General features: G+C 44.4%; 1 protein-coding gene and 1 pseudogene across 1 annotated transcript; one reads left to right on the plus strand and one right to left on the minus strand.

Annotated features, from left to right (window-relative positions):
• Nucleotides 1–4,404: 4,404 nt before the first annotated feature.
• LOC146716573 (neuroligin-4, X-linked-like) lies at nucleotides 4,405–6,727 on the minus strand. Its single transcript, XM_085452507.1, has 2 exons — nucleotides 6,466–6,727; nucleotides 4,405–6,160 (listed from the first exon to the last, which is right to left on the minus strand). The coding sequence occupies exons 1-2, from the start codon at nucleotides 6,564–6,566 to the stop codon at nucleotides 5,332–5,334; spliced, it is 930 nt and encodes a 309-aa protein (XP_085308633.1). The 5' UTR covers nucleotides 6,567–6,727; the 3' UTR covers nucleotides 4,405–5,331.
• A 2,412-nt stretch (nucleotides 6,728–9,139) lies between these two features.
• LOC146716574 (uncharacterized) lies at nucleotides 9,140–10,369 on the plus strand (annotated as a pseudogene).
• The last annotated feature ends 1,269 nt before the right edge of the window (nucleotides 10,370–11,638 follow it).

Raw genomic sequence — 11,638 nt, forward strand, 5'->3', positions numbered from 1 at the left:
GCTTTTAAAAACTGCATTTCAAAATCCTTTTTCCAATTGCACTTTAATAAACTGCATAAATTGCATGAATGAAGGGATCCTGCAGCGAAACGGAGAGCCCAACCTCTGACTTAGTGCCTGTTTACTCAGTCTGACCACCTGTGAAGTTAACGCGCTAACGTGGCTAACGCTAGCATCACCACACGTAGCCCCGTTATTTTAAGGTCATCTTAGCTCATGAAAGTTTAACGTCGCAGCTGTACGAGCTAGCTACGTGTTTTGTAAGCTGCTGTGCTCTTCACAAATAAAGCTGGAAGCAGCTCAGACTATTAGAACCAGCACTGAGGCCTGTTACATTTATCTTAGAGCAACAGCTGCAGCCTTTAAACTAGCGATTAAAATGCTGACAGTAATCAGAATCAAAAACGGTTTTATTGCCAAATGTTGAGCAGGTTTACAACATTAGGAAATTGCTGCGGTGCTTCAGTGCAAACATACTGTCATATAACACTTAAATAAAAATAAAAATAAGGATTAAAAGTGCTAAGTAGATAGATATATACATGAGTGCAGGTGGTGATCACGGCCAAACATGGAATGATGCAGTGAACACAGCGTAGGGTCACGTGGTAGTGGTGGGAACAGTCATACGGTTATTGTTCATGTGTCCAACAGCAGAGGGGAAGAAACTGTTCTTATGGCGAGAGGTTCTGGTGCGAATGGACCGGAGCCTCCTGCCTGAGGGGAGCAGGTCAAACAGACTGTGTCCAGGGTGAGAAGGGTCAGCTGTGACTGAGCTGCACGCCCCAGTGTCCTGGAGGCGTACAGGTCCTGCAGAGATGGGAGTCTGCAGCCAATCACCTTCTCAGCAGAGCGCACAACACGCTGCAGTCTCTGTTTGTCCCTGATAGTGGCTCCAGCGTACCACACGGTGATGGAGGAGGTGAGGATGGACTCGATGATTGCAGTGTAGAATTGCATCATCGATCATATAATCCATTGTTTCAAATTAGACCTAAAACTCCCCCTTTTGACACATCTTCATGTGTCAAACAAAACCACAACTAGAAAATTAAAAGAAAAAGGTTCATCAGATCATTTCTCAGAAAACCTCAGCGATTCTCCTCTCGAGTATATTTGCTCTGGGCCTGCAAACCTGTGTTTAAATAATAAAATCAGTTTAATTATCATGTTCGATCTTTTCAGCTCCTGGCTCCACCCAGAGCCTGCATCCCCAGAACGACCTAGAAACAAAACCTGTATATTAGCATCAACTTCACATTTAAACTCAGTTCCCCCCCTGTCCTTCCCTCACTGTGATCCACTCTGTGCTATAAGAAACTAAACTTAAAACACAACAGTTATCAGTCATGTGCTTCATACAAAATGTGCGTATGTTTTAGTTTCACGTTGATCCTCTGAGTGTCATGGTACTTCTTTTAATCTGACTTTATCAAATCGAACCAAAATAGGTTTGCTGTCTTTACTTTGCTCGTTTCCCTCCAGCACCACCTCGTATCACCTGCCCTTTCCCTTGGACCAGTGTTTGTTGTTCCATAACTGGATTTGGAATGTGACAAGTCCACCAATCCCCTATATAACTCCTACATTTGGCTTTGGTTCTATTTTCCTTCTATAAAATGTCGTTGACTTCTACAGTGGCCTGCTTTGGTTAATGGTAACATCAGTAATATCAAACATTTTCTCCCCTTCAGCATTTGGCATTTTCCCAACAATATAATGTGACACCATCATCTAAACCCAGTCAATAAAACAACATTTTCTTAAAGCAAACATCAGCAACCCAAAATTAGCCGCCCAAGGGTGGAGTCTGCAGCTCCACTCTCATGTGAACCTTTCGGTCTCCCTCTCTCTCTCTTGTGCTCCTGCCAAAAGCAAAGCAAAGCATCCACCTTTTTCTTACCGGCGTCGTGAATTGTTTGTCAACATCTACTCATCCTAACGCTGGTCCAGTCTTTGTCACGGCTGCACAGCAGACAAGTGGAGCCTCACGCACAAAGCATCAGAGTCTCCACCCTCATCAATATGAGCTCATTTATTTGTTGTTTCTTTTGTTTTTAGAAAAAGAGTTCTTTATGATCTTGGACTGGATTGACTCGCTGCAATCCTTTAGACAGGAACTCGCAGGTTCCCACAGGTGACCTTTTCCTCAGCCCATTGTAATCTGGAAAAGCTCACCTTATATTTGCTCTCACAACAATGTTTTACAGCGCTGTTAATTCAATCTTGCAGGCCTGCTTAGAACAAAGAAGGAGGAAAAGAGAGCTGATTATTAGCTCATCAGAGCACAAAACGTCATCACCAAAGGGGGCGACACCTGACAGTTTTCTCTAAGTGCACTGTTACAGAAATAATGAGCCGCTCCTCGACATGTCCATGTTTAGTAAAACTCCCTCTATTGAAATAAGAAAACAAGCCAAAGCTAACTGACAGAATGAACCCATCACTAAAACAACAACCCCAAAAATCTTCATCACAGAAAAGTTTTGCTTACTAATCCAACAATATGTTGTGGGAATTAGAACTTTCCGGGCCATAAAGCTTTTGCCCGACTCTTGGCTTAACTAATACTGACATAGTCTGAAATCAGACTTAAAGTCACTCCCTCTGTTCATTTAGGATAAATGTATCTATATCTGATTTAGGCTAAGTGCCTTTTGTTTAGATGAACTGCTGGACTTCCAGACCAGCAGGTTTAGGGAAGTCTTTATGGGGTCACACTCTGACCCCCCCCCCCCCCCACACACACACACACACACGCACGCACGCACAGGCAAGGTACTCTTTGTTTGTATGTAGACGTCATATGTTAATGAACGTCATATGTATATTCATGTAACCTCAATAAAAGAGCAGTGTTACGGGGGAGCGGACGAGAGCAACTGGGGTGAAGCGAAGGAACGGCGTTTGTCCGGTTCTCTCCCGTGCACGGGAAACATGAAGAACTTTGCCTACTCGTGTCTTGCTTTGCTATGTAATTAAATTGTCCTTAACGTTCCAACGAATAGGTTTATGCTACAAACCTATCACTGAGGTTAACTACACAACCCCTCGCCACCTCCTTATACACAGGAGTGAGTACAAAAGGGTTCGTACGGACGCATCAGCCGGCCGTCCTTCTGCTCGACACTGTTAGCTGAAAGATGATCGGATCATCCTCTGTCCTGTATTTAAGGCTGAGAGTCTTTGTCCAGTCTCTTTTCCACAGCTACTGTCCACAGCACTGATCCACCTGCAGCACAGCCCCACTCAGTTGTTTTATGATTTACATTGTGCACGTTTCCCTTCCACTGAGCTTACAAAACCTCTGACAGGAGAAGTCAGGCATGTGTTTCCCCCACCTCCCCTTTTAGGCAGTAATAAAATAGAAAACAAACAATCAAACAGGCTAAAGCTAGAGCACAAGCAAAGACAGCACCGGTGACTAAGTTCTCCCATACTGGACGTACGCTACCACGTGGGCTCAAACAGCAGCACATCAGCTCAGTTTACATACTGTTGACATCTTCATCAGAGGATCAGCAGGGAGCGCTGCTGAGCTGCAGTCGTCTCCACCAGAGTGACGGAGCAGGAATCACAAACAGCACAAACCCACCGTGTTGTTTCCACCCTGTTCAGGAGATCTGAGCCCCCATCCCTTTTTTTCATGTTGCAGCTCTGCACTGCAGGCCCTGAACGCCTCCCGGTTACCCTCAGTGTGCTTAGAGTTTAATTTACAACCGACGAGCTCACAGATCATCTGCAGGCAGGTGAACGAACCCTTAATGTGAGGATAATAGCAGAGCTGAGCTGAGGTCAGAAATAGTCAGGAACGGTGTCGACACAGTGAAGTCAGCTGTTTGGGAATTTGTCTGATTATCAGTTTGGGGGGGTCGGTGTTAAATAACAAAGGCGGTGTAGGATGGAGAGAGGAGGAGGGAGGGAGCAGTGATGATATGAAGTCAGAATACACATGTGGCAGACATAAGGGGGTCAGACAGGAGCAGCATCAGTCTCTGCTCTGTTTTGTTAATAACGTAGAAAAATAGTTTTGTACAATCAAGCTACATCGACGGACGCTTTACCTCACGTACCCTAAAATGAAAAAGTAGTGACAGTAAGACGGAGGCTGCACATGACACCATGACTGAGTTCACAGCTGTTGCTTTGATTCTAACGTTTAAGACTTTTGGCATCGACTCCGTTTTAATAAATGAGTGCTGGGAGGCGTCGTTTGACTTCAGGAGCTCCTGCAATGCTCCTGCAATGCTCCTGCGATGCTCCTGCGATGCTCCTGCGATGCTCCTGCGATGCTCTTACTCTGCGGGAGAAAACCAAAAACCAAAAGTAGCAAACATGGAGCGATATGACTCGTTTAGATTTTGGGAAACGTGCATCGACAGGTACAGTGTCCTTTTCCCCGTGTCTTTAAAAATAATTCATGCATAGATCCCCCACTGAGAAAACCCTTTTATATACTTTCTCCTTTGTACACATTTTATATAGAACTATATATAATATCATTTCTCTATATCTATATTTTCAGAAAAATTCTTTCCACACAATAAAAAACAACAATTAAACAAATGCTTCAAACAAAACAACAAAAAGAGAGAAGATGGAAGAAAGAAAATCACGACTGAGGCCAGTTTGGCACTTTGTCATGAGAACATGACAGAACTCTGTTAGTTGACGGTAAATAGCGATACTCTATTTTTCTTTGGTTTTTCTTCTCCCTCGATGAGAAATGAAACACAGCAGTACTTACTTGGCACCTAAAAATGCTGGTCGAATGAAAGATATCAGTGTTTTCATAGTTATATGTTTAGTGTACGCCTCCCGCCTCCAAACTGCTCAGCAGATCGGGAATTTTTAGAGAAGAGCAGGAGGGAGGCGTGTCAAATGAGAGGAAGAGAGCAGTAATAAAACACGGATGTAGAAAAGAGAAGCATAATGTGCACATAACACACAGGAGATGGAAAAAGAGATGACGCCAACGTAAAAAAGAGAAAACAGCGAGGAGCGAGAGAGCATTCGTCCCTTTGACAAATGTTGGAGGTCTTGAGCCTGGAAACAGCAGACCGTCTTTGAAAACAGTATCTTTGAAAGATCTGAGTCACCCACCCCAAACTGCTCATCTGCTGCTGGACACTTCAGTTGCACCTCCACATGCCACCAGTGGAGGGAGCTGCCAAGTTTCACAGCACATGACGCAGCAGGTGTAGTTGCTTTTGGAGAAAGAAGAGAATAAGAGGACAGAACGAAGGCCCACGTCTAGAGGCCTCCCTTCCAGAGCGGTAGCAGAGCCAGTGTTCCTGGTCCCTAGGTGGCGCTGTGTCGGGCCTGTCCCTACTATACCCTGGTGGTGGAGTGGGGGTGGGGCAGGGTGTTGTTGTGGCCGGTGGAGGGGAATGTGTTGAAGGCGTGAAGAGGCTGCATGCTGGTGATGGTGCTGGGGATCACGGTGATGGTGTATGGCGTCATCAGCGGCACGTTGTCGGGGGCGCGGCGCAGCGCCAGGGTGTAGTCGGGAGGGCAGGCGGGCCGCAGGATGTCGTGGGGTCGCAGGGGCTCCATGTCGTGGTGAGCGTCGTGCTCCCAGTCCTTCATCTGCAGGGACATGATCTCCTCCTCCTGCCTGTGAGCCAGGTCGTTGGCGGGGCCGCCCCGCTGAGGGGACAGCCGGTGCCGGCGTATCTCGTGCCGCTTGTCACGCTTGTAGTAAAGGGCGGCGAAGGCCAGGATGTTGAGGAAGAAGAGCGACGCTCCAACTGCAACTGTCACGCTCAGTTCGGTGGAGTAGTCGCGGGTGTGTCTGGGAAAGAGGTCCTGGGGCGGGCGCTCTGAGCCCTCGGGCTCAGGATCTGATGGGAAGGTAGGGTAAGGATGACGAGTGGTTCGAGGAACGTTGTTTCTGGGCCTCATGGTGCCGGGGTCACGGCCTGCGGGGGAGCGCGTAGTGGTGGGAAAGAGCACGTCGTGCAGGCTGTGAAGATGAGGGACTAATTCCAGCCAAAAGGCCACTTTGTTAGCTCTGTAGTTGTCTCTGACACGAGGTTTCAAACCGATGTGAAGGTACTGCTTGTCCTTCCAGTTGAACTTGGTCCAGATGACCTCCTCGAAGCGGTTGGGCTTGGTATGAATGAACTCGGTGTCCTGAGGGACGGGCAGGTTGGGGTCCCTGGTGGAGCATAAAGGTTAAACGTTTCAGTTCAAAGTTATATTCAGTCTCCATTATAAGTAACATGTGGCATCAATACACTGAATACAGACAGGAGGCCCATTCTCTGTGCAACCTTTAAACTATCTAAGACCAACCGGCTGCTCTGGGATCTGGATGCTTTTGGTGAACCAGTATGTTCAATTCTTCAAAGCCACACGGGAATTAAACTAGCAACCTAGATTCAAGTATTCAAGATGACTAGAAGGCTATCAGTGAACATACAGTAACGTGTACAGTTTACACTACTGTGACATGAGGCCTACCCAGTCTTTGCGAAGTTAGTCCAGTAAGTCATGACCACAGCGCTCAGCATCACATCGTTCTTGGAGAAGTTGCACGGGAGCAGGTCCGTGGCACCGATCATCGGTACGCCGAACACGTAAGGTATCTCGTCTCCGTGCGCGGCGTCGGCCCACTCGGGCCGCGTCTCGGTTTGGCAGTGGTGGTAGAACGTGTAAAAGTAAACTGGGGACTGAAACTCAGCATGGAGTTTGGCAGTGGCCACAGCTGGTGCCACCCACTGGTGGTCCGTAAACATGAAGTGAGTGAGAAATCTAGAGAGGAAAAAAAAGTCTTTCAGATAACAGAAGGAGTGACAGGCAGCAGAGAGGAAGCATGACTGCATTATCCAAACATGTCTGTACTGTGACTGTGGTCCGGCTGTGAGGGGTTCGCAGGCCGATCTGTCAGAAACACCGACACTGAGATTGGGAGCCCACTACCTGGGGGATGATAGCATTACTGCCCACAGAGCCTCAAAGGTTAAGGCGCAGACACGCCGTGATGTGGATGAGTGGCTCTCTTTAGCACGCTTGTCTTGTTTGATGCACTTCACTGGGCTCACATGTTACTGATTCCATTCTTTACTCGCATGTTTTAAACGCTTAAAGCACTTTCACAGGTTTTTATATTCTTTTGAAAATTCATGTGAACTCAAGCTGTCAGAATTGTAATGTAAGCTTTGATAATTGTCCACATTTGTCATTTTGACGATTATCCGTTTATTTTAATGAATACAGCAAACAGAAAAAAACGAACAAATCAACAAACGCGGCTCCTAATGAGACAAAACCTGATGATGCTGCAAAATGCAGTTAAGTGAGAGGAGGCTGTAAAATGGAATAACTGAAAAAGTGGCAGTGTACAGAGGTGGCGTCCTCACCCTCTGGGTAGCCGTAGAGGTTGTCAACAAAGCTGGAGATGGTGTAGTCGAACGCCGCAGCTGAGATGCCGTCGTTGTCCTCACTGTCGTCCACAAACTTCAGCCCCTCTCCCTGGTTCACTCCTATCAGGATGTCATAGTTTAGGAGCTCCCCCTGGTGGAGCAAATAAGGAAGAACATGCTGAGTGCTGGGACAGAGCCTGTGTGCATCACAAGTCTACAACAGGAAGTGCAGCTGAAGCACAGCTTTGTGAATTGGCAGCATTTCATTTCCCAGTAAACAAAATAAAGATTAGCTGTTGCCATGAAATTCCTACTATAAACTGTAAATACTGCAATATATGCAGGGTTCATACACATTTTTAGGGTCAAATTCAAGCACTTTTTAAGCACATTCAAGGTCAATTTTCAAGCTTTTCCAGCACATTACCAAAAAAGAAGCATGTTTCACTTTGCATCACCTCAGTAAGACCTTGTAAAAATTTAAACAAATCATCTGAGGTCGATTTAAATGTCTTTTGTTCCCCTTTTGTTAAAAGAGCAGCACACAAAAATACAGAAAAAGGAAACGGTTGCCTTACATGCATATAGTGTACAAACTCAAAAAACACATTCCTCTTAAAAATTAAGATGTGTAAATGTGAACAAATCAACTTGTTAGAGATCTTCATCTCCACTGTAAATAAACAACAAGCCAGAGAACAAGAAAACTGCACCAAACACCACAAACACCAACAAATTAATGTCTTCTCATCAGACATTGAAGCTTCTTTCCTGTGTGACATAAAAAATAAGAGACAGATGTTTGTTTGTTTTTTTAACTAGTTAAGCACCCACGTTCAGTCATCCACCCATTCACGCACACATTCACACACTGGTGATGTAGCTACAGCCACCCTGGGGCGCCACCAGGCCCTCTGACCACCACCAGTAGGCAACGGGTGAAGTGTCTTGCCCAAGGACACAACGACCGAGACTGTCCAAGCCGGGGCTTGATTACAAGGCGAACTCCTAACTCTTGAGCCATGATCGCCCAGTGGGGACATGGGGACATTTCAATTTCCAGCAGGAAGCTCCCCCTTTTTGTTAAACCCTTTAGATCAGGGGTCGGCAACCTGCGGCTCTTTAGTTCTTATAGTGCGGCTCCGCGTGGTTTGTGAAAATAAATTAGCTGAAGTGTATTTTATTTATGTTAGTTCTTTTTTAACTTGTAGTTCTAAATTGGAAGATTATTGTGATTTTGCAATATACAAATAAAATTATATTTTGTTATTTTTTCATCGCTCAAAATAAGCATCACACTCGCGGAAGCCGGTGTACCCGGCGAAACGCCGTGCATTTATCGAGCCTTTCAACCCCAGATAGGCCAATTATGGCTCTTTGGCTCTTAAAGGTTGCTGACCCCTGCTTTAGATGAACAGAGTTTTTTAATTAAATACATAATCTTTAATAAATGTTCTCTTTTATAAAAAGTAGGATAATTAAAAAAACTTTTATTATACCTCTATTGAGTAGAAAAAAAACTCGTGTTTTCTGTCGTCTGTTATATAATATTAGGGATGTTTGTGACAATTAATTTCTTAATCGGCTGGACTAACCAATAGTCCACAACCAGGAAACACTGAAATTTTAAGTTAAGTTTGAAAACAGTTTAAAAAAAATACCCCATTCCAAAATGTCTTGTGACAATCTCATTGGCTTAGGGAGTGATGATGTCATAGATCTTAAGAATCTTAAGTCCTTTGATGTTTTTCCTTAAGTAGGGGTGAGAAACAGCAAGTTTTAGTTCGTTTCAGCAGCATCTGTGTTTGCAGCCTACAAAACGTTCACCACAAGCTCTTCAAAGTCATCGTATAGAAACTCCAACATGTTTCCAAGAAAAAAACAACCAATTCAAAAAGATTACGCCGCCTCTCCTTCCTGGCGTGGCCGGCCAATTTCCCCAAATGGCTCCTCATCCTTCCAAAGGGTGTTAGAGGAGAGTAGGAAGGAAAACTACCTTCTCCAGAAAAAAATGCAACAAATTGAAGAAGAGAAACTTCAACTGGAGGACAAATGTAGACGGATGGAAGCCCAAAATAAAGAGCTGGAAGAAAGACAACAGCGCCAGCCAGACATAAAAATTATTAATGAGGGCTGGGGAATCAAGTTTGCTCAGAGCCGAGAGCAGATTGTGCACCTCATTAAAGAAAACAGGCAAAAGAGTGCAGAACTAAAAGAAATGACCAACCAGCTCCAAGACAAGAAAACGATGACTGATAAGATACAACGGGATCTCCAATACATGGACTGAAAAAATCGGCTCCTCCAAAGACAGCTCCATGAAGCTGTGGAAGAAAAGAAAGAATTCCTCCAACAGAAGGAAGAGCAGGACAAAAAGCAACGAGACATGCAGCACGAACTGAAGAGCATGCAGGAAAAATACCGCATGCTGAAAGAAAGCCTGGATGAAACACTGCGCCAAAATAAAGACCTTCTTCAACAGAAAGAGCAACAGCAAGAAAGACTGAAAGAAGGAAAACGTATCGTCCAGGACTTTGAGTCTAAAAATCTAAAACTGCAAGAGTTTTGTAATCAGCTGGAGGACAAAGCAACTAAAGTGGAAGAAGAAAAGGACAAACTGGAGAAACGCTGCTCACAGATGCAGAGAAGGATCGATCAGATAGCGAGAAACAACTCCGAGCTCGTTAAGGGGATTTTGGTGGAATTCAATAACTTGAAGCGTGAAAACACTCAAATGCAGGCGCAAAAACAACAAGAAGACAAAATACATGAAGACCTGCAGCTCACGCTCCAAGAAATCCAGAAAAGAAACGAGCAGTTAGAAGACAAGCACAAAGAGGTCCAACAGAGAAATGCAGACATGCACAAGGACAAGCTGATACAGGAGGCAACATCCAAACAACTCAAAGACAAGCTTGAAGAACAACAAGCAACATTGGAAGAGGTGGAACAAAGATGTGAGAAACTTGAAGAACAAAACGCAGAAACCATCGATGAGCTGAGAAATCTCATCCTGGAGAAAAAAGCGCTCGTGGAAAAGTGCATGAAAAAAAAGAGAAAATGGTTCCACTTGTTCCGGAGGAGAGACGCTACTGCTTCCTCACCTGATGTAGCCTCGTCTTGCTCCACCTCTGTTAACCCCCCCAACCAGTCCCGGCCGTTGACTGTCCCCTCCTGAGCCTGGTTCTGCCGGAGGTTCCTGCCCGTTTAAAGGCAGTTTTTCCTCCCCACTGTCGCCAACTGCTTGCTCAGAGGGGATTGTTGGGCTTTTCTCTCCTCTGCCTTGTTTCTTCATTTACTTGTTTAACTTTTTTCAACTTATCTAAATAATAAACCAATTAAATTTATCCTTTGAGTATCTTTCATCTCATCTTTACAGAATCTTTCCAAAACATTTTCAAACATTCAGATCTGTCTTTTATTTTCTAACTAAAAACCCGGAATATGGTTTGAAACATAGTTTCAGCTGAAACTGGCATAACATGCTGTGTGTGTGTGTGTGTGTGTGTGTGTGTGTGTGTGTGTGTGTGTGTGTGTGTGTGTGTGTGTGTGTGTGTGTGTGTGTGTGTGTGTCAGGATATCACTAGTTAGGTCATCATGTTTAGACTCATTCACTCCAAAATTATTTAGGCCAAATCTTTAAAACAGTGTCATTTCATACACATTTTCAATTCACTTCAATCGCACAAATGCAGAAATAATTATTTGCAGTATCTTATTTATTATGAGAATGTCATGCCTGATCATTTGTACCTACACCACCAAAAATGGGGGCAAAAGGGAGGAGATCATGTTTAATTGGTTATAAGAAAAGGTCAGAAATATAAGTGCCGACATGAGCAGTGTCCACAGAAACCTCTGACTCTCAGCTCAAAGCTCATATAAACCATTTCTACAACCAGCAAACAAACAAAGACACCGAACAGTTAAAAGAGCAGTGACGTCACCACGAATCTGTGGTCAGGTAATATCCATGTTTTGATTGATGATTTTCTGGAGTTAAATGTGAACCGAAGCATATTTTGGGTGTTATATGCTATTAAATACTTTTTAATTTATTTAAAAGTATTTAATAGCATATAACACCCAAAACATGCTGGGTGTGGAAATAAAAAAATCAGAATTTCCTCTGTTTGAGTCACAGTAACTTTGACATAGTAACATTTGCAGTAAGTCCTAAATGTTCACCTTTAAAATCCCTCCCTCTGTTCATTTTGCCCACATCATGTTTCAGTGGTTGGCCTCAGGTTCTTCAGCTTCCTGACAGTCTG

This window comes from Copadichromis virginalis, linkage group LG3, assembly GCF_057382275.1.
Source record: "Copadichromis virginalis isolate Kocher_CV1m ecotype Utaka linkage group LG3, C_Virginalis_male_GT1.1, whole genome shotgun sequence".
In the NCBI taxonomy this organism is placed as follows: domain Eukaryota; kingdom Metazoa; phylum Chordata; class Actinopteri; order Cichliformes; family Cichlidae; genus Copadichromis; species Copadichromis virginalis.

Bases quoted from the DNA above. Each gene is read 5' to 3' on its own strand.
- LOC146716573 (XM_085452507.1), bottom strand. From the start codon at position 6,566: ATGATCGGTGCCACGGACCTGCTCCCGTGCAACTTCTCCAAGAACGAT. The intron at 6,161-6,465 runs GTAGGCCTCATG...ATGCTCCACCAG, and splicing joins ACTAACTTCGCAAAGACTGG to GGACCCCAACCTGCCCGTCC.